The sequence below is a fragment of the Prunus mume genome, linkage group LG6 (assembly GCF_029339155.1).
Source record: "Prunus mume cultivar Tortuosa linkage group LG6, ASM2933915v1, whole genome shotgun sequence".
NCBI classification, from domain to species: Eukaryota; Viridiplantae; Streptophyta; class Magnoliopsida; order Rosales; family Rosaceae; genus Prunus; species Prunus mume.
Window position 1 is genome coordinate 12,121,834 of NC_142703.1, and position 21,398 is coordinate 12,143,231.

The following is a 21,398-nucleotide window of genomic DNA, read 5'->3' on the forward strand; positions in this document are numbered from 1 at the left end:
ATGTGTTGGGACTTAACTGAAGTGCAGAGGTGACAATCATAATGGTCCAGCCTTCTGGAATTGTAAATCCTGCAAAGCATTTACTGGAAACATTTCAGTAAGAATCCATTTGCTGTTAGAAACAAAAGGCCTAAGCTATTTGTAATTGAGGACTTACCCTTTACTGGGATATCTTTCAAAGCTCTACGAAATAAGCCAGGGGCAACATTTCCCAGCCTAAAAATTTCATTGATAACCTATATGTTTTCCGAAGACCAGCAAATTATAAGTCTTTTTCAAAGCTGTTGTGCAAGGAAGAAAGAAATGCTTGTTGAGATTTGGGAACTAACCTGAAGAGTAAGTCATTGATTTATATTCGTCCCATGTGAGTGAGGAATTTGGATTTTCCCTGTTTTTGAGAATTGCCTCATGCTCAGCCTGACCATAAAAGATAATTGATCATTAGGGTCTTAAACAGAGGAGTTATGAAAATGAATTGAAGCTCAAACTTTCTCTACGTACCGTCAACTCTTGTACAACTGAAGGATGCTCTGCCAGTAAACTGAAAGCTAATGCTATTACTGCAGAAATAGACTCAAAGGTGGCAAACAAGCCCCCAAATACAGCTGAACTGAAAAATCCTCTGACAAAAATTTCTCCTTTTCCATGTCAACGTTGATTTGATCAAGGAAATCTCCTCTCCGTGTCTCAGGTGAAATCCGTCTCTCCTTTAGCATATCCCTCAACATGGTTGTTACGTTCTTTTGGTGCTGAATGAATACCAAGACATTAAATTTTTGTAAAATCTCATTCGAAGGAGACAAACTTGTTGCTAGTTATAATATGCCAATTTGAATATCACCTTCGAACAATTATAGTAGGCTGTACCAGGGATGTTCAAGGGAAAGTACATAAGACCGTCTATGATTTTAGTATATTTCTCACTCAGGTCATCAGATGATTTTTCTGCATCATAACTGATCATCTGCTTCGTGCTAAAATTAAAAACCATCTGCAATGGCGAGAAAAGTTTTGTTAAGTATGACAAGAGCAGCAGCAGAAAAAAGCAGTACTGAAAAATAAAATAAGTGATTAAGATTTAAGTGGGGTTGAAATTTATAACTGAGCCTGCATGCTCCACTTCAACAGAGGCCTTACTTGACCAGGCACATAGACTTTTGTTGACGAATTCTTCTATTTGAGGGAGCAGCTTCTCCTTAAGCCTCTCAGCACCAAAGTGATTCAAGAAAATGCTCCTTACATACTTGTGAACCATACCAACTGCGTTCGTCTTAGATTCGCCTTCATGGACGAAGATCTTCGAAAACATGTCCAAGTACCACAGTTCCACCATCCTCTCTTCTTGCTGAAATATGTAGTTATTGAACTCAGGATCAGCTGTGATTACGACCTGTCTACCCGCCAAACTAGTCCGAAATATTGGTCCATATCTGCAAGGCAAAGAAAAGAACATCTTGACTGAACTAGGCAGGTAACTTGATATATCAAACTCCACTTGTTTTATTGACAGTCTAACAACATAACATAATAAAATATAAACTCGATTGTACATATTATACTTGTACCTCAGTTGAAAGGCTTTGTTTGTCTTCTACTACAACTTTCCATTTCCCTTTGGAGCTGAAAGGCTCTCCAGAGCCACCCCACAAGCTCCAAGCTTGCATCTCATCCTCAGAGTGGCCTTCATACTCAATCCCACACACTTTGGTGTTGAATTTGAGATGCTTGAGCAAGTCAAAATGGTGAGCATATGATTTGATGTAAATCCAAAACCTGATGTTGGTTAGGAAAGTCCTCTGTTACAGAAGATGGCCATGGGAAATCTGAGAATCGGTAAGCTTCTCTAGGAGTTTGGAGATTGGTGGTCTCAATAGTTTTGGTCCAAACTCCTCCAGTGGTGCTTGCAGATTCAAACACAATGGGCTGAAAGCCCTTTGAAAGTGTGCACTTGCAGGCAAGAAGGCCACTAGTTCGAGCTCCTATAATGGCAACTTTCTTTCCCACATTCTGATCTAAGAAGTGTGTTTGCTGCTGCTATGATCAGTCTTTGTATGCTTATGTAAATATAAGCAGACAATTACATGTTATAATCAATAATATATTATATATCCGGGTTCGGATATCTGTATGAGTTTCCTAGAGATTTCAGATAGGATTCGGATTAATATAAATAAATAAATAAAAATTTCCTTTGAACTTGATCTAACATCTTCAATGTGTAGTATATAAAGGGAGTGCATAAGCCACCATTCCCACCCTTATCCCTGCCACCCAGGCCACCATACAAGCCACCATTTCTCTTTGTCTTGTCTCTATCTCTCCTATCACAGATCTACCCCTACAACCATGAAATAAATAGGTGTCAATACAAATGCAAAATACAAATCAAACTGGTTCTCCAAATTGTTGAATGTAGGGATATATTTTTTTGGTAAATTGATTATATTGAGAAGGGGCGATGAGTCATGTTTATTCAAAGGATATTCCATTTTGATCTTCCATATAACACTTTTTCATGTACATTGAAGGTTATGGGTAATTTTTGTGGATTTTTCCTTTATTTTTTATTTAAACAATAAAAGACTTGTTAACTTTAAACACTTCTTTTTATGAAAAAAGAAAAAAAGAAAAAAGAATTTAATACTTATGTTGTTGATGTGTCATATTTTAAACGGATAGATTAATAGAAAGGTACAGATATTACAAAATGCAAATAAATGCACAACCTCTAAATATAGAGGCTCGAAATCTAGAACAATAATATTAAAACTACAAAGAAAACAACGATAGATATACACATGATGTGCTACCAAAAAGAAAAAATCATATCATAAGGTTTTTAATGGATCCAACTATTCACACATGTATTTCTGTGCTTACTTTTTTTATTCTCATCAAATAATATAAGTCTTTTGACTTGAGATCTTATTATGATGCGACATAATTTTTTTTTTTTTTGGTTTTCAATTGAAAAAGGGGGTAAACCCCAAAGAACAACAAAACAAGATGGGACATATAATTTGATATGCATGAGATGAATATTAGGTCTTGTCCTAGTCCAAAAATTCAAAAAGGTTAGCCGGAATTAAAAAAGTGGAAGTAAACTTGGGAAGATGGTTGGTATGCTCGATTTTCCAAACCCAACATTAAATTCGACTATGAAAAAATATTGAGATTTTCTATTTAAACCCCACACTTCTCTTAGTTCACCCCATGTTCTAAGTTCACCCCAACTTTTAATTTAAATTTTCACAATTTCTAAGAAAACCCCACTATCTTCCCAAACTACCCTTAAATACACCCCAAACTAAAAAAATAAAAACTAAAAGAGATTTTTTATTTAAATCCCACAATTTTCTTTGTTCTCAACAAAAAAAAAACACAAACAAATGAAACCACAAATCAGAAATTTAATATTTTCTAGAGAAAGAGAACAACTTTACCTCTCTCCAAGAACTGTAACTGAAATTCTAACACTTTGGTATTTTTGAGTTGAGAGAGAGAGAGAGAGAGAGTTTCTAAACATGAAGTTGGAAGGAGGTTTTTAAAACTTAATATAAAGAGTGGTGGGGTGTGTGTATAGATGTACTAGGGTTAATTATTAAGTTGGATGACCTTTTTTGTCTTTTTATACAATAATAAAACTTACAGCTTAATTATTTAAGTATTGGGGTGAACAAAGAGAAGTGCGGGGTTTAAATAGAAAATCTCAAAATATTTGTTCAATTAACCAATTTTTTTAACTATATAACGTCACCTGAAAAGATTCGGATGAGATTGTACTTTGCTTTACATATCTGGCCTTGCAAAAAAAAAACAAAAATTTGTCATATGTTGTTGACTATGCTGTACATGCTTATATTGGTATTCTCTTAGAAAAAAACTTAAACTAATTAAGAAATATTATCCTTTTTGGGGGTCAAATACTAAGAAAATGATGATGATGGTTCGTGTCCACCATTCAGATTTGGAAAAACATAACATGGCAGACAGGCTCACCAGATTTGATGTAGATTTTTTAGGCTGGATATTCAAAGATTGATGATGATCATAATAATACCAAAAACAGTAATGGCTTCGGTCAAAATGGACGGCCCGATGGAATTTAATTTCGTCTGCCAGACATACACGCGGCTTCAATCTGAGAACTTATCTCCAGACAGAGTGATGTTGAAAAGTGGGGAAAGCCTGTTAATCTTCATCCATTAAGTCAATTTCTCTAATACCCGACAGATTATCCATGAAGTTAATTTCTAACTTTTATTTGTTAGCTTAATTTACGGTATATTTCACAACCACCCGCCCAACTGTTCGTGGGGCCTTCAGTAGATGGCTCGAGGAGGCTGGGTTCAAGTAGAGGGAGTCGTTCTATGTTGAGTGTCGCGATATATGGACCTTACATGTGTACTGACAGTCCTCATTATAGAATTTCACTGAGTAGGTGTGGCAACGAGGCATGAACCTGGAACGGGTCCTTGAGAACTCTTCTTCACTTTTCTTGGGCTTGCATAAAATCTCCTTACATCCTTTTATTTTTTATTTTTCATGTTATGTTATGTTTTCTCATAACTTCACATATTAGTCACATGATCAATTATCACAATAAGGAAGTTGAAGACGTGAAGTAAACCTAGGCTTAGTAATAGTAGCCTACATGTTGCTGTTTTTTGATAGGATCCTAAGGGCTCTTTAGGCTTTTGAAATTTGGCCAGTTGTCATTGTATGACTGGTTATGTTAAGAGATATGTGCATTGGGTAAAGGTTGAACAGGGTTTTAATACTTTTACGTAATATATGGGAAATTTCATGACGTATTATCATCGTTTACTGTAATAAACTCTGCAAACTCATGAAGCTCCCAATGTTTGAGGAATTATTTGAAACCCTAGAGTCAGATTCAAGTTTCAACAAGATTGATGAGTCTAAATATTTGTTTTTGGCTTTTCCAATTAGACAATTTTATAGCTGCATATTCAAGAATAACATCTGAACAAGATGAAGAAAAAATAATCTCAGCTTTTCTTCTCTTCAAGTTTGATGTGAATGCCATCCCCAAATCCTAACATGGGATTTCGAGCAATGCGTGCCCCTTTGATCATTGTCCACCTATTAACAGAAATTCAAACGATGGTTGGTCAAGATCTGTCAAGAACTGCAGATACAATTTTTGTAACTTGAGATCCAAATGAGATAAAACAAGAGGGCAAAGAAATGTGTTAAGTTTTTGATGTGGAAGTGTGTGTATTCTTTAACACTCTATTTCACATGGGACTACTTTTTAGTGGGCTACACGTGCAACCAATTTCACATCGGTCACTTTTTATATACATTTTTTATTTAATTTTAATTTGGGGTTTTGTTTGATTTAGATTTAATTGGGCCAAGTCAACCGGCCCGCTTTAATACCATGTTAAGATTTCAAATAAACAAACTCTTGACCCACCACTAGTAACATCGATATTGTCTCCAACTTAACCACCTGTTTAGCAGGTGTGAGGTTTTATACAAAAAACCTCGACTTTATTAAGAGTTGAGCCATTTATTATATGAGACTTTCTATGTTCAACTTTCCAATGTGAGGCTTTTTACCTTCACATTCTCACACGCTCCTGCACATGTGATGAATTTTCAAGCCTATTACGTGGACAATACATATTGAGTGACGTGGAGTATGTGTGACCGTTAGGCTTTCACATGTGGACTCACCTAACTCTGATATCATGAAGGAAGTTGAGGTTCCCCCTATTGCCAATTAGGTTCCCCCCATGGTATCGAAAAATTCACCCTTCATTTGAACTTCATCTCATCGATTGGTTTGTTGGTTGAGAAATTTTTCATCATTTGTAGAGCATTGGACTGAGAGATCTTCCATCTTTGTTAAAGAAGAGAGAAATCAAACCTAGGACCTTTGGAGTAAATACTCGTATTCAAACCAATGAATATGAACAAAATATATTGGTCCAATCCAAGGTATTTTTATTAAAAAAATTTACAAATTTTATGAGTTATATTAATACTTTCATATTGTGGATTCCTTAATATGCATTGGCAGTTAAAAAAGGTAAACTTAAAATTTGTTATTTATTATATCAAAAGAAACAAGGAGGCTGAATCCCCAAACAACCATATAGAACCAATGTTTTCAAAGGCATGTGTAGGCGCTTAGAGTGCGCATCGAAGCGAGGCAATAGCAAATCGCCTAAGGCGTATGCTTGTTTAGCTGTTTGCACGCTTAGCGTCGCGTCGACCGCAAAGCGTCTGAGGCGCTGGGTCGGTGAAGCACCGCTATGTGGGTCGGCGGCACATCTGCCCGAAGAGGATGACCGTGTGTATCTTTTTAGGTTTTTTTCAATGGAAAGGCGTCGTTGCATAGTCCAAAACTAAGTTGAACGCCGCGTTTTGATTTTAACGCATCCCTTTATAAGGAGTGTGCGTTTGATAAGCATCCAAATAATTTTTTTACTTTTTATTATTTTCAACAATATTTACTTTTTATTATTTTTAATAATATATTTAACATACATACCCATATCTAGCTCTCTTTTTTTGGGCCTAACCTATATGTATATCCCTAATGCGATACTTCCCTTTTTTTTTCCTTCTAAATAAATACATTAATAGACCTATGTATATCCGTAATGTGATAATCTGCATCAATTTTAATTTTAGATATTTAGTGATATACCCATTCTTAGCACTAATATTATAAATAAACCCTACACCATTGAATTTCTATAAACAAATCCAAAAAAAAACCCAAAAAATGATAACTGATCCTAATGAATTTACGTTTGATTATTAAATTACTTTTGATACCCTATTGAGTATTTTGGGTTTTTTTTATTATAAGGTTTTGGGGTTGGGCTTGTTTTAAGAAATTGATGACAATTTTGTAATTTATAAGAAGTTAAAAGCCTCTTTGTTATGTTGTAAATGAGCTTTGGGTGTGTTTCTAAAGTTCATTTCATATATGGTATTTTTATAATTTTGGCCCCTATGTTGGGTATAATAGTGAATCTCCCTTTTAATTATCAACCTAAGTTGAATCCTCTCTCTCCTTCGGTATGAATTCTCTTTGTACTATATATATATATATATATATATAATATGTTTTTGTTTTCCAAACAACACAATATCCATAAAATCCACTAAAAATAACACTCAAGTCCACACATTAATGCTAAATACATAGCATTAGATGTTTCGTGATGAGGAGGGGGATGCAAGAATTGAGTCTTTCTTTTGATATTGAATAAGTATTTTATGTTTTGGAATTGATTATCACACTTGAATGACAATTAGTACTTATATTATAATATTTTGGCTCAATAAGAATTAGTAGTACAATTTACTATATTGTATTATTTATATATATTTTTATTAAATTAAATTAATGTTCAAAAGGCTTACACATCACTGCTTCAAGGCTTACGCCTCGTATAACAGACTAAAAATGCCTCGTCTCTACGTCTCGCCTTTTAAAACATTGGATAGAACAACTCATTTAGCTCATGTAGTGAATATTTGATAACTGGGAGGCCTTTTTAGTGCACAACCCTCAATTATTCCAACTTAATTATATAAACTTTCCTGTTTTTGGGCTAATTCATAACTTAATTGCACGTCATTTTTAATTATAGGTACATCTAGACAAGTGCTCGACCATTTCCCATAAACAGAATTTGAAAAGTATCTCAATTTTTCTTCTCCGAGAGCTTAATGTGAATGCTTGCCCCAAATAATAACATATTCTTTCGAACCATGCGTCCTGCTTCGATCGTTTTCCAGCTACGAACAAAAAAGTTAAAATCCAAAAGATGATTAAGCTCTATCAAAAACATTGTAGGCACACAGTATATTTGTCACTTGTGGTGAGAAAATGAGATAAAAAATAAGAGGGGAATGGTGAAATGTACGTACCTATATTTGGTGACTAAGACATGAAGAAAGGTGGCCAAGAACACCCTAGTATACTCTGCCCCTGCGCATTGTCTCGATCCTCGACCAAACGGCATGAAGTTCTTCGATATAACAAGGGAGTCGAGGTCCTAATTTCCATAAAATATTTACACATGTGTGTATAAACAAAATTAGCTTATTTTTGGAAAAATGGAAATATTACTCTCAAGTTACAACACCAAACCCCTCTCTTCCTCCCCACGAAAACCTACCTTCCAACGCCACGGATTGAACTCGAGGGGATCCTTGAATGCGTTGGGACTTAGTTGAAGTGCAGTGGTGAAAGCCATAATCGTCCAACCTGCTGGAATTGTAAATCCTGCAAAGCATGTACTTCAACATTTTAGTGAAAAAAATATTTGCAGTTAGAAACTAAAGGCCTAAGCTATTTGTAACCAAGGACTGACCCTTTACTGGGATATCTTTCAGAGCTCTGCGTAGCAATGCAGGTGCAGCATTTCCCAGTCTAAGAGTTTCATTGACAACCTATGTTTTCCAAAGACCAGCAAGTTAATAAGACTTTTTCCATAGTATTGTGTGAGTAGAACAACATGTTGAGCTTGTGTACTTTGTAGAACTAATTACCTGACGAGTGAAAGTCATAGATTTATATTCGTCCCATGTGAGTGAGGAATTTGGATTTTCTCTGTTTTTGAGAAGTGCCTCATTCTCAGCCTGAACGATAAAAGATATTTGATTATTTGTGACTTGGGTAGAAAATTAAAGAACATGTTAAATTGATGCCTAAACTTTGTGTACTTACAGTCAACTCTTTTAAAGCTGCAGGATGCTCTCCAAGTAAACTGAAAGCTAGTGCCAGTATTGATGAAATAGGCTCAAAGCTAGCCAACAAGACCCCAAATACGGCATAAACAACAGATTCCTCTGAAAACAACTTCTCTTTGCTGATTTGATCAAGGAAATCTCCTTGATGTGTGTCCGGTGACATGCGTCTCTTCTCTAGCATATCCCTCAGCGCTGTTATTATCTTATCGCGGTCCTGAATAGGTACCAAAGCTTTAAATATCTTGTGGTATCTGATTGAATAATTGAAACAAATTTTGCATGTTTTGATAAACAAACCATTTTGAATACTACCTGTAAACCATTATGGTATGCTGTACCAGGAACATTCACGGGAAATGACAAAAAACTGTTCATGATTCTAGAAAATTTATCACCGAGGTTATCAGATGATGTTTCAGCATCATAACCAGTCATATGCTTGGCACTAAAATTGAAGAGCATCTGCGACGGCGAGAAAAGATAATTTTAGTATAAACAATAAGCGCAGTGGATCATAATAACTAATAGATAAGTGATTAAGTTGTTGGGTTGAAATTTTTACAACTGAGGTAGCGTGTTTAACTTCAACAGATGCCTGACTTGACCAGGAGGCTAGAGTTTCGACGACTGTTTTTTCTATTAGAGGGAGCAACTTTTCCTTAAGCGTCTCAGCGCCGAAGTGATTCAATGTAATGCTCCTTAAGCACTTGTGAATGACAGTACCGGTTGTAGTTGCCTCGCCAGAAAGGTTGAGGATCTTGGTAAATGAGTCGAAGAACCCTAGTTCAACTAGCTTGCCTTCTTGTTGAAGTAGGTGACTATTGAATTCGGGATCGGTTGAGACTACAATTGGTCTACCAACCAAACTAGTCCGAAATATCGGGCCATATCTGCAAGGCAGAGAAGAATTTAAGCGAGAAATGAAACTAGAATTTGTTATGGTAAATTGAGTAGGCATAGTTTATTTACTTTGTAACTCTCCTCTTAACGAAAGGATGAAGATCAATGGAATTGCTCAGAGTCATCGCATTGAGAGTCTCTCCAACGAGAGGCCAGCCCATAGAACCCGGAGGGAGAACCCCATTGCATTTTGGATTTCTCCATTGTGTAATCCAGTGAGTAATGTATGTCACTAGCAAAACTACTAAACTCAATCCAACAACAGCCCACATTTTCTGATCAGAGAAAGAATTGTAGTCTTGTTGGTTCACCTCCCTTCTCTTTATATATATATATATATATATATATATATTTATATCATATATCTCACTGCAAAAGAGGCCATCACTGGAGATGGTGCTGTTGGTGTTAAATGTATTAAAGTCTCTGTGCGTGCCAAATCTACTTACCTAACCCTAAAAAGCTTGTATCTTGACGTTAAAATCTATCTAGTTGCAGTAAGTTTCTACTCTCTTTTTTTAGGTGGCAGCATTAATTTTATTTAGGGTCATTAAAACACAATATAGGTATTTTAAGTTAGGTTTCTAGAATTCCATATCTAGATAACTATTCTAGAGTTCCATATACGTGCATAAAATTTTAGGCCAATCCAACTAATACCCCGCCAAAAAAATCTATTTTGGTGTATTGAAAATCATACTTAGATACCCTGTAATGGCTTAGTTCGGGGTATTTTGGAATCTAAAAAGTATAATAAATCAGATTTTATGCTTAATTAGGTAACTTGCTGAGTTGAATTCTAGTCATGAGTTTTTACTTATACAAATCGGGTATTATTTATAGGAACAAAAAGTAAAGAGTTGTAGGTACGACAAATTGAATTTAAAGGATGTAAACCAAATTTACTATAAAACGAATCATACTTAGGTACATTAAAACTTAGCAGAGGCATTCAAATTAAAATTCTATTTAATATGTAGGAAGACTCTAGCTGTTTATTTTAAATTGGTCCCCATTTTTTCAAGCAAACATAAGGCCCAAAATTTCTTCACATTAAGGATCACAAAAATTACATTAATGCCACATGTTCCCAACGCTGCTTGTTAAAATGAAATTATGATTTAGTCCGTTTCAAACTTTTAAGTGCCTGTTTGGCATTGCTTATTTGGATTAATAAGTGATTTTAAAAAAAATTAGGAAACCCAACCCGTTTGGTATACTATGATAAAATCACTTATTGTTAAAAATTGTTGTGGAAGAAAGCTATAAGGGCAAGCAGCTAATAAGGTGCTTTCATTTTTTGATTATGCATGAATCAGTTTCAAAGAGGCACTATGTTTAATGATTATGCGGGAATTAGTACCAACAACACTTTTAACAAAAAATGTACCAAACACCAAACAGCTTTCTCTCATAGTTGATTTCTCTCACAGCAAATCTGACAGCAATTATTTTCACAACACAACAATGCCAAACTGGCCCTAAGATTGGGGTTCTTCAATTTTTCGAAAACTTTTTCTTTTTATTAACTAATTTTGTCAACACAATTTTTTTAAATTTAAAAAAAAAAAAAAACTTAAGAAGCCAACCTCTTCAAAAATAAAAACCTCAGATGCCAATATAGGTAATACACAAAGTAATGTGTATGGTTTTCATTTTTATTTTTTGATATAATCGATCGTCAGAATAGGAGCACAAGCGAATCTAAGTGTGGGTTGGAATGGGCTCTAGCCCAATGCTGAGTTTTTAGAATATACAACTTAGGCTAAGTAGTCCAAGCATAAACTAGGTTAATCAAATATTAGCCTACACCTCTATATAGACATAAGCTCACCCTTGTATAATCCCAGCTGTTAGATTGATTGGAATCCATGTGATGTAACTTTAGAACTCATGTGATGCATTTTTATAATAAAGATAAATACTTTTTAATATAATAAATGTTGTTGATATGTACTCCATATGGCCTCACAACCTCCCAAAGTACGGCCCCATGTGCTCCATAAATGTAATATAATGGATTGTTTATTATAAAGGTAAATGATAATTTCATTTTTGTCCTGCTCCATTTTGTCTTGTTGCAATTCATTGTTTTCTCATAAATTGTTTTTTTTTTTTTTCATGAAAACCTTTAAATTATTTACTGGAGATTAAAGATACAATTATAAGCATGAGGTTTTGGTTGTTTTCTCTGTAATTCTTTTTATGCTATAATCTTTCTTCTGCTCAATCCATATTGTTATGATGGTATTAGAGCTCATCTCGATACTTCTATAATTTCTCATATCTTTCTTTCAATTTCTACTTTTTGAAGCTCTGTTCTGAATTTAGGCAAGAAGCCTTTACTAAATTTCTGAACTTTTCAATTTCTCTGAGATTCTTATATGATGATGGTTAACCATAACCACTAGAAAAAACATAACCACCATTATAATAGATATCACCAAAAAAAAACAAAACCAAAAATTAGCCCACCCCTATAAAAATTCCTAGATCCACCATTGGGTAGGAGGATTTGAAAACTAAGACCTCGGAGTAAATGCTCTTCACTACTTGAGCTACACCCCCTTGCATGTGTATGTCTTTGTTGTTAATAACATGAAACACTCAATTTGATTATATATAGGTAGCACCTAAGTGTTCGATCAATTTAGGAGGAAAAAAAAAATTTCAACTCAGGTTTTCTTCTCCTCGAACTTTATGTGAATTCCATCCCCAAATCCTAAAATAGGGTTTAGAGCAATGCGTGCCGCTTTGATTGTTGTCCACCTATGAACAGAGATTCAATAGATGACTTGGCTTTTTTTTTTTTTTTTTGGACAAAGATGACATAGCTCTGATAAAAACGTTGTAAAACACACAGTAGATTCGTAACTTGTGGTGAGAGAAAAGAAATGTACCTATATTTGGTGACCAAGACATGGAGAAAGGTGGCCAAGAAAACCCTACTATACTCTGCCCCTGCACATTGCCTCATTCCTCCACCAAAAGGCATGAAGTTCTTGGACACAGCATATGAGTCAAGGTCCTAAATTTCATCAAATAAATATAAAGTAAAATTAGCTGCTAAAAATTGAAGTGATTTGAACAAACGACAATGACACTCAGCCCATCCCCGAGACACGAACCTTCCAACGCCATGGATTGAACTCGAGGGGCTCCTCGAATGTGTTGGGACTTAACTGAAGTGCAGAGGTGACAACCATAATGGTCCAGCCTTCTGGAATTGTAAATCCTGCAAAAAGCATTTACTGGAAACATTTTAGTAAGAATCCATTTGCTGTTAGAAACAAAAGGCCTAAGCTATTTGTAATTGAGGACTTACCCTTTACTGGGATATCTTTCAAAGCTCTACGAAATAAGCCAGGGGCAACATTTCCCAGCCTAAGAATTTCATTGATAACCTATATGTTTTCCGAAGACCAGCAAATTATAAGTCTTTTTCAAAGCTGTTGTGCAAGGAAGAAGGAAATGCTTGTTGAGATTTGGGAACTAACGTGAAGAGTAAAAGTCATGGATTTATATTCGTCCCATGTGAGTGAGGAATTTGGATTTTCCCTGTTTTTGAGAATTGCCTCATGCTCAGCCTGACCATAAAAGATAATTGATCATTAGGGTCTTGTACAACTGGAGGATGCTCTGCCAGTAAACTGAAAGCTAATGCTATTACTGCAGAAATAGACTCAAAGGTGGCAAACAAGCCCCCAAATACCAGCTGAACTGAAAAATCCTCTGACAAAAATTTCTCCTTTTCCATGTCAATGTTGATTTGATCAAGGAAATCTCCTCTCCGCGTCTCAGGTGAAATCCATTTCTCCTTTAGCATATCCCTCAACATGGTTGTTACGTTCTTTTGGTGCTGAATGAATACCAAGACATTAAATTTTTGTAAAATCTCATTCGAAGGAGACAAACTTGTTGCTAGTTATAATATGCCAATTTGAATATCACCTTCGAACAATTATAGTAGGCTGTACCAGGGATGTTCAAGGGAAAGGACATAAGACCGTCTATGATTTTAGTATATTTCTCACTCAGGTCATCAGATGATTTTTCTGCATCATAACTGATCATCTGCTTCGCGCTAAAATTAAAAACCATCTGCAATGGCGAGAAAAGTTTTGTTAAGTATGACAAGAGCAGCAGCAGAAAAAAGCAGTACTGAAAAAGAAAATAAGTGATTAAGATTTAAGTGGGGTTGAAATTTATAACTGAGCCTGCATGCTCCACTTCAACAGAGGCCTTACTTGACCAGGCACATAGAGTTTTGTTGATGAATTCTTCTATTTGAGGGAGCAGCTTCTCCTTAAGCCTCTCAGCACCAAAGTGATTCAAGAAAATGCTCCTTACATACTTGTGAACCATACCAACTGCGTTCGTCTTAGATTCGCCTTCATGGACGAAGATCTTCGAAAACATGTCCAAGTACCACAGTTCCACCATCCTCTCTTCTTGCTGAAATATGTAGTTATTGAACTCAGGATCAGCTGTGATTACAACCTGTCTACCCGCCAAACTAGTCCGAAATATTGGTCCATATCTGCAAGGCAAAGAAAAGAACATCTTGACTGAACTAGGCAGGTAACTTGATATATCAAACTCCACTTTTTTTATTGACAGTCTAACAACATAACATAATAAAATATAAACTCGATTGTACATATTATACTTGTACCTCAGTTGAAAGGCTTTGTTTGTCTTCTACTACAACTTTCCATTTCCCTTTGGAGCTGAAAGGCTCTCCAGAGCCACCCCACAAGCTCCAAGCTTGCATCTCATCCTCAGAGTGGCCTTCATACTCAATCCCACACACTTTGGTGTTGAATTTGAGATGCTTGAGCAAGTCAAAATGGTGAGCATATGATTTGATGTAATCCAAAACCTGATGTTGGTTAGGAAAGTCCTCTGTTACAGAAGATGGCCATGGGAAATCTGAGAATCGGTAAGCTTCTCTAGGAGTTTGGAGCTTGGTGGTCTCAATAGTTTTGGTCCAAACTCCTCCAGTGGTGCTTGCAGATTCAAACACAATGGGCTGAAAGCCCTTTGAAAGTGTGCACTTGCAGGCAAGAAGGCCACTAGTTCGAGCTCCTATAATGGCAACTTTCTTTCCCATTCTGATCTAAGAAGTGTGTTTGCTGCTGCTATGATCAGTCTTTGTATGCTTATGTAAATATAAGCAGACAATTACATGTTATAATCAATAATATATTATATACCCTCGTTCGGATATCTGTATGAGTTTCCTAGAGATTTCAGATAGGATTCGGATTAATATAAATAAATAAATAAAAATTTCCTTCGAACTTGATCTAACATCTTCAATGTGTATTATATAAAGGGAGTGCATAAGCTACCATTCCCACCCTTATCCCTGCCACCCAGGCCACCATTTCACTGTCTTGTCTCTACCACAGATCTACCCCTACAAGTTACAACCATGAAATAAGTAGGTGCAATACAAAAGCAAAATACAAATCAAACTGGTTCTCCAAATTGTTGAATGTATTTTTTCGGTAAATTGATTATATTGATAAGGGGCGATGAGTCATGTTTATTGAAAGGATATTCCATTTTGATCTTCCATATAACACTTTTTCATGTACTTTGAAGGTTATGGGTAATTTTCGTGGATTTTTACTTTATTTTTTATTTAAACAATAAAAGACTTGTTAACTTTAAACACTTCTTTTTATGAAAAAAGAAAAAAAAGAAAAAAGAATTTAATACTTATGTTTTTGATGTGTCATGTTTTAAACGGATAGATTAATAGAAAGGTTCAGATATTACAAAATGCAAATAAATGCACAAGCTCTAAATGTAGAGGCTCGAAGTCTAGAACAATAATATTAAAACAACAAAGAAAACATCGGTAGATATACACATGATGTGCTACCAAAAAGGAAAAAAAATCATATCATAAAGTTTTTAATGGATCCAACTATTCACACATGTGTTTCTGTGCTTACTTGTTTTATTCTCATCAAATCATATAAGTCTTTTGACTTGAGATCTTATTATGATGCGACATAAATTTTTTTTTTTTTTTTTCAATTGAAAAAGGGAGTAAACCCCAAAGAACAACAAAACAAGATGGGACATATAATTTGATATGCATGAGATGAATATTAGGTCTTGTCCTAGTCCAAAAATTCAAAAAGGTAACCTGGAATTAAAAAAGTGGAAGTAAACAGAGTGATGTTGAAAAGTGGAGAAAGCCTGTTTTTAAAAGCCTAGAGCTACTGTTAATCTTCATCCTTTTTGTACAATGGGGCTGGCCCATTAAGTCAATTTCTCTAATACCCGACAGATTATCCATGAAGTTAATTTCTAACTTTTATTTGTTAGCTTAATTTACTGTATATTTCACCACCCGCCCAACTGTTCGTGGGGCCTTCAGTAGATGGCTCGAGGAGGCGGGGTTCAAGTAGAGAGAGTCGTTCTATGTTTAATGTCGCGATATATGGACCTTACATGTGTACTGGCAGCCATCAGTATAGAATTTCGCTGAGTAGGGATGACAACGAGGCATGAACCCAGAACGGGTCCCTGAGAACTATTCATCACTTTTCTTGGGCTTGCATAAAATCTCCATACATTCTTTTATTTTATTATTATTATTTTTTATGTTATGTTATGTTATGTTTTCTCATAACTTTACATATTAGTCACGTGATCAATTATCATAATAAGGAAGTTGAGGACGTAAAGTAAACCTAGGCTTAGTAATACTAGTCTACATGTTGCTGTTTTTTGATAGGATCCTAAGGGCTCTTTAGTCTTTTGAAATTTGGCCAGTTGTCATTGTATGACTGGTTATGTTAAGAGATATGTCCATTGGGTAAAGGTTGAATAGGGTTTTAATACTTTTACGTAATATATGGGAAATTTCATGACATATTATCATCGTTTACTGTAATAAACTCTGCAAACTCATGAAGCTCCCAATGTTTGAGGAATTATTTGAAACCCTAAAGTCAGATTCAAGTTTCAATAAGATAGATAAGTCTAAATATTTGTTTTTGGCTTTTCCAATTAGACAATTTTGTTGCTGCATATTCAAGAATAACATCTGAACAAGTTGAAGAAAAAATAATGTCAGTTTTTCTTCTCTTCAAACTTGTTGTGAATGCCATCCCTAAATCCTAACATGGGATTTTGAGCAATGCGTGCCCTTTGATCGTTGTCCACCTATTAACAGAAATTCAAACGATGGTTTGGTTAAGATCTGTCAAGATCTGCAGCCACAATTTTTGTAACTTGAGATCCAAATGAGATAAAACAAGAGGGCAAAGAAATGTGTTAAGTTTCTAATGTGGAATTGTGTGTATTCTTCAACACTCCATGTTACGTGGGATCACTTTTTAGTAGGCCACACGTGCAACCAATTTCACATATTCACTTTATATATATATATATATATATTTATTTATATTATTTCAATTTGGGGTTTTGTTTGATTTGGATTAAATGGGGCCAAGTCAACCTGCCCGCTTTGATACATGTTAAGATTTTAGAGAAACGAACCCTTGGCCCAGCATTAGCAACATTGATATTGTCCCCAACTTAACCACCTGTTTAGCAAGTGTGGGGTTTTATACAAAAGACCTAAACTTTATTAGGAGTGGAGCCATTTATTATATGGGACTTTCTATTTTCAACTTTCCAATGTGAGGATTTTTACCTTCACATTCTCACACGCTCCTGCACTTGTAATGAATTTTCAAGCCTATTACGTGGACAACACATATTGAGTGACGTGGAGCACGTGTGACCGTTAGACTTTCACACGTGGACCCACCTGACTCTGATATCATGAAGGAAGTTGAGGTTAGGTTCCCCCATATTGCCAATTGGTTTTGAGGTGGAACCTAAATTTCCTTCATGGTATCCGAAAATTCACCCTTCAGCATCTCATCGATTTGTTTGTTGGTTGAGAGATTTGTCATCATTTGTAGAGCATTGGACTAAGAGATCTTCCATCTTTGTTAAAGAAGAGAGAAATCAAACCTAAGACCTCTGGAGTAAATACTCGTATTCAAACCAATGAATATGAACAATAATAATATTGGTCCAATCCAAGGTATTTTTACGTATTAAAAAAATTTACAAATTTTACGCAGATTTGTTAATACTTTCATATTGTGGATTCCTTAATATGCATTGGCAGTTAAAAAAGGTAAACTTAAAATCGGTTATTTATTAAATCAAAAGAAACAAGGAGGCTGAATCCCCATACAACCAGATAGAACAACTCATTTAGAATAACTCATGTAGTGAATATTTGATAACTGGGAGGCCTTTTTAGTGCACAACCCTCAATTATTCCAACTTAATTATATAGATTTTCCTGTTTTTGGGCTAATTCATAACTTAATTGCACGTTATTTTTAATTATAGGTACATCTAGACAAGTGCTCGATCATTTCCCATAAACAGAATTTGAAAAATATCTCAGTTTTTCTTCTCCGAGAGCTTAATGTGAATGCTTGGCCCAAATACTAACATATTCTTTCGAGCAATGCGTCCTGCTTTGATCGTTTTCCAGCTATGAACAAAAAAGTTAAAATCCAAAAGATGATTAAGCTCTATCAAAAATCTTGTAGGCACACAGTATATTTGTAACTTGTGGTAAGAAAATGAGATAAAAAATAAGAGGGGAATGGTGAAATGTACGTACCTATATTTGGTGACCAAGACATGAAGAAAGGTGGCCAAGAACACCCTACTATACTCTGCCCCTGCGCATTGTCTCGATCCTCGACCAAACGGCATGAAGTTCTTCGATATAACAAGGGAGTCGAGGTCCTAATTTCCATAAAATATTTACACATGTGTGTATAAACAAAATTAGCTTATTTTTGGAAAAATGGCAATATTACTCTCAAGTTACTACACCAGACCCCTCTCTTCCTCCCCACGAAAACACACCTTCCAACGCCATGGATTGAACTCGAGGGGATCCTTGAATGTGTTGGGACTTAGTTGAAGTGCAGAGGTGAGAGCCATAATAATCCAACCTGCTGGAATTGTAAATCCTGCAAAGCATGTACTTCAACATTTTAGTGAAAAAAATATTTGCAGTTAGAAACTAAAGGCCTAAGCTATTTGTAACCAAAGACGTACCCTTTACTGGGATATCTTTCACAGCTCTGCGTAGCAATGCAGGTGCAACATTTCCCAGTCTAAGAGTTTCATTGACAACCTATGTTTTCCAAAGACCAGCAAGTTAATAAGACTTTTTCCATAGTATTGTGTGAGTAGAAACAACATGTTGAGCTTGTGTACTTTGTAGAACTAATTACCTGACGAGTGAAAGTCATCGATTTATATTCGTCCCATGTGAGTGAGGAATTTGGATTTTCTCTGTTTTTGAGAAGTGCCTCATTCTCAGCCTTAACGATAAAAGATATTTGATTATTTGTGACTTATGTAGAAAATTAAAGAACATGTTAAATTGATGCCTAAACTTTGTGTACTTACAGTCAACTCTTTTAAAGCTGCAGGATGCTCCGCAAGTAAACTGAAAGCTAATGCCATTATTGATGAAACAGGCTCAAAGCCAGCCAACAAGACCCCAAATATGGCATAAACAACAGATTCCTCGGACAAGAACTTCTCTTTGTCCATGTCGCTGCTGATTTGATCAAGGAAATCTCCTCGATGTTTGTCCGGTGACATGCGTCTCTTCTTTAGCATATCCCTCAGCATTGTTATTATCTTATCGCGGTCCTGAATATGTACCAAAGCTTTAAATATCTTTATGGTATCTGATTGAAAAATTGAAACAAATTTTGCATGTTTTGATAAACAAACCATTTTGAATACTACCTTTAAACCATTATGGTATGCTGTCCCAGGAACATTCAAGGGAAATGACAAAAAACTTTTCATGATTTCAGAAAATTTATTACTGAGGTTATCAGATGATGTTTCAGCATCATAACCAATCATATGCTTGGCACCAAAATTGAAGAGCATCTGCGACGGCGAGAAAAGATAATTTTAGTATAAACAATAAGCGCAGTGGATCATAATAACTAATAGATAAGTGATTAAGTAGTTGGGTTGAAATTTTTACAACTGAGCTAGCATGTTTAACTTCAACAGATGCCTGACTTGACCAGGAGGCTAGAGTTTTGACGACCATTTGTTCTATTAGAGGGAGCAACTTTTCCTTAAGCGTCTCGGCGCCGAAGTGATTCAATGTAATGCTCCTTAAGTACTTGTGAATGATACTACCGGCTGTAGTTATCTCGCCAGAAACCTTGAGGATCTTGGTAAATGAGTCGAAGAACCCTAGTTCAACTAGCTTGCCTTCTTGTTGAGATAGGTAACTATTGAATTCGGGATCGGCTGAGACTACAATTGGTCTACCAACCAAACTAGTCCGAAATATCGGGCCATATCTGCAAGGCAGAGAAGAATTTAAGCGAGAAATGAAACTAGAATTTGTTATGGTAAATTGAGTAGGCATAGTTTATTTACTTTTGAAGTCTCTTCTTAAAGAAAGGATGAAGATCAAGGGAATAGCTCGGAGTCACCGCATTGAGAGTCTCTCCAACGAGAGGCCAGCCCATAGAACCCGGAGGGAGAACCCCATTGCATTTTGGATTTCTCCATTGTGTAATCCAGTGAGTAATGTATGTCACTAGCAAAACTACTAAACTCAATCCAACAGCAGCCCACATTTTCAGATCAGAGAAAGAATTGTAGTCTAGTTGGTTCACCTCCCTTCTCTTTATATATCATATATCTCACTGCAAAAGAGGCCATCACTGGAGACGGTGCTGTTGGTGTTAAATGTATTAAAGTCTCTGTGCGTGCCAAATCTACTTACCTAACCCAAAAGCTTGTATCTTAACGTTAAAATCTATCTAGTTGCAGTAAGTTTCTACTCTCTTTTTTTTTTGGTCAAGTCTCTGCGTTGGTAGCAGCATTAAAACTTAGTTAGGGACATTAAAACACAATTTAGGTATTTTAAGTTAGGTTTCTAGAATTCCATATCTAGATAAGTATTCTAGAGTTCCATATACGTGCATCAAAAATTTTAATCTTGCTCATCAATCCACGGGACCAAGGCGTATAAACGTAAATCACTCCACAACATCAACTCATCAACACTGATTTATTTTCTAAGTCTATTATAAGTTGGGTAGAACCTCATGTTTAGTTAGGTTATGGGAGGTGTAGCCTTCTTGCATTCTAGCTCAATATGAAATACTTTTTAAATTTTTTTTATTTCTTTTGAAAAGATAATTAGGACAATTTTATTGCTCAAGAAATACCATTATCATCATTAATTAGGAGTTTCAAGTCACTAAATCGATGCTCGAAATTTGTCTACGTACAGTTAACTCCTGCAAAACTGAAGAATGCTTTGCTATAGTAAACTGAAAGCTAAAGCCAGTACTGGTGAAAAATAGACTCAAACGTAGCAAATAAGCCCCCAAATATTAGCGGCAGTGCAAAATCCTCCGTCAAGAACTTTTCGATTGTATCATAGGTACGAAATGTCCAGTTATTTCCCTTTCTTTTTTATTTTTTATTTTATTAAGGAAGCAGGATAACTCTCTCAAATTTTCTTCTTTGAAGGACGTATGTATGAGCCTTTTTTTCGCTTAAGTTTCATAATTTCTATACTCACTAATCAGAAACAAAACAAAGAAAATAAGTTGTCTTCTCTATGGGTAACAGTATTGAAGTAATAGGAGGCGCCGCCATTAGTTGTTGGTTGATTTTAGGTCCAACTATTA

General features: G+C 35.5%; 4 protein-coding genes and 1 pseudogene across 7 annotated transcripts; all 5 read right to left on the reverse strand.

Annotated features, from left to right (window-relative positions):
• Nucleotides 1–225: 225 nt before the first annotated feature.
• LOC103334787 (beta-amyrin 16-alpha-hydroxylase CYP87D16-like) lies at nt 226–991 on the reverse strand (annotated as a pseudogene). The gene is made up of 4 exons (XR_016128121.1): nt 842–991; nt 502–749; nt 330–417; nt 226–236 (listed from the first exon to the last, which is right to left on the reverse strand). The product of XR_016128121.1 is annotated as a beta-amyrin 16-alpha-hydroxylase CYP87D16-like (transcript).
• Nucleotides 992–7,493: 6,502 nt separating this feature from the next.
• On the reverse strand, nt 7,494–9,948 carry LOC107881493 (cucurbitadienol 11-hydroxylase-like). Its single transcript, XM_016795476.2, has 9 exons — nt 9,715–9,948; nt 9,308–9,635; nt 9,058–9,207; nt 8,723–8,959; nt 8,545–8,634; nt 8,367–8,445; nt 8,172–8,278; nt 7,921–8,048; nt 7,494–7,788 (listed from the first exon to the last, which is right to left on the reverse strand). Exons 1-9 carry the CDS (start codon nt 9,915–9,917, stop codon nt 7,695–7,697), a joined length of 1,416 nt encoding a protein of 471 aa, XP_016650962.2. The 5' UTR covers nt 9,918–9,948; the 3' UTR covers nt 7,494–7,694.
• A 474-nt stretch (nt 9,949–10,422) lies between these two features.
• LOC148916086 (beta-amyrin 16-alpha-hydroxylase CYP87D16-like) lies at nt 10,423–15,024 on the reverse strand. 3 transcript variants are annotated; one of them, XM_089053807.1, is made up of 9 exons: nt 14,321–14,988; nt 13,858–14,185; nt 13,597–13,746; nt 13,358–13,504; nt 13,143–13,232; nt 12,971–13,049; nt 12,774–12,880; nt 12,546–12,673; nt 10,423–12,414 (listed from the first exon to the last, which is right to left on the reverse strand). In XM_089053807.1, the coding sequence occupies exons 2-9, from the start codon at nt 14,086–14,088 to the stop codon at nt 12,321–12,323; spliced, it is 1,026 nt and encodes a 341-aa protein (XP_088909933.1). In that variant the 5' UTR covers nt 14,089–14,185; nt 14,321–14,988; the 3' UTR covers nt 10,423–12,320. The 3 variants fall into 3 exon arrangements, 2 of the variants coding, with proteins under 2 accessions (XP_088909933.1, XP_088909934.1); XR_016127682.1 differs by having other exon boundaries at nt 12,394–12,414; nt 12,774–12,896; nt 14,321–15,024; XM_089053808.1 differs by lacking the exon at nt 14,321–14,988 and having other exon boundaries at nt 13,893–14,032.
• On the reverse strand, nt 14,162–14,758 carry LOC148916087 (putative flavin-containing monooxygenase 1). Its single transcript, XM_089055058.1, has 2 exons — nt 14,321–14,758; nt 14,162–14,185 (listed from the first exon to the last, which is right to left on the reverse strand). Exons 1-2 carry the CDS (start codon nt 14,756–14,758, stop codon nt 14,162–14,164), a joined length of 462 nt encoding a protein of 153 aa, XP_088911184.1.
• A 2,798-nt stretch (nt 15,025–17,822) lies between the features above and the next one.
• On the reverse strand, nt 17,823–20,364 carry LOC103334754 (cucurbitadienol 11-hydroxylase-like). Its single transcript, XM_089054439.1, has 9 exons — nt 20,131–20,364; nt 19,724–20,051; nt 19,474–19,623; nt 19,126–19,374; nt 18,948–19,037; nt 18,769–18,847; nt 18,574–18,680; nt 18,323–18,450; nt 17,823–18,190 (listed from the first exon to the last, which is right to left on the reverse strand). The coding sequence occupies exons 1-9, from the start codon at nt 20,331–20,333 to the stop codon at nt 18,097–18,099; spliced, it is 1,428 nt and encodes a 475-aa protein (XP_088910565.1). The 5' UTR covers nt 20,334–20,364; the 3' UTR covers nt 17,823–18,096.
• Between the last annotated feature and the right edge of the window lie 1,034 nt (nt 20,365–21,398).

What these genes read in the sequence shown, in the direction of transcription:
- LOC107881493 (XM_016795476.2), bottom strand. Translation starts at nt 9,917, where the DNA reads ATGTGGGCTGTTGTTGGATTGAGTTTAGTAGTTTTGCTAGTGACATAC. An exon ending in TTAAACACGCTACCTCAGTT is followed by an intron (nt 9,208 to 9,307) that starts GTAAAAATTTCA and finishes TCGCCGTCGCAG; the next exon opens with ATGCTCTTCAATTTTAGTGC. An exon ending in CATACCATAATGGTTTACAG is followed by an intron (nt 8,960 to 9,057) that starts GTAGTATTCAAA and finishes GTACCTATTCAG; the next exon opens with GACCGCGATAAGATAATAAC.
- LOC148916086 (XM_089053807.1), bottom strand. Translation starts at nt 14,088, where the DNA reads ATGGTGGAACTGTGGTACTTGGACATGTTTTCGAAGATCTTCGTCCAT. An exon ending in AAGTGGAGCATGCAGGCTCA is followed by an intron (nt 13,747 to 13,857) that starts GTTATAAATTTC and finishes TCGCCATTGCAG; the next exon opens with ATGGTTTTTAATTTTAGCGC. An exon ending in TCAATCCATGGCGTTGGAAG is followed by an intron (nt 12,674 to 12,773) that starts GTTCGTGTCTCG and finishes GATGAAATTTAG; the next exon opens with GACCTTGACTCATATGCTGT.
- LOC148916087 (XM_089055058.1), bottom strand. Translation starts at nt 14,758, where the DNA reads ATGGGAAAGAAAGTTGCCATTATAGGAGCTCGAACTAGTGGCCTTCTT. An exon ending in AACAAAGCCTTTCAACTGAG is followed by an intron (nt 14,186 to 14,320) that starts GTACAAGTATAA and finishes TTTGCCTTGCAG; the next exon opens with ATATGGACCAATATTTCGGA.
- LOC103334754 (XM_089054439.1), bottom strand. Translation starts at nt 20,333, where the DNA reads ATGTGGGCTGCTGTTGGATTGAGTTTAGTAGTTTTGCTAGTGACATAC. An exon ending in TTAAACATGCTAGCTCAGTT is followed by an intron (nt 19,624 to 19,723) that starts GTAAAAATTTCA and finishes TCGCCGTCGCAG; the next exon opens with ATGCTCTTCAATTTTGGTGC. An exon ending in TCAATCCATGGCGTTGGAAG is followed by an intron (nt 18,451 to 18,573) that starts GTGTGTTTTCGT and finishes TATGGAAATTAG; the next exon opens with GACCTCGACTCCCTTGTTAT.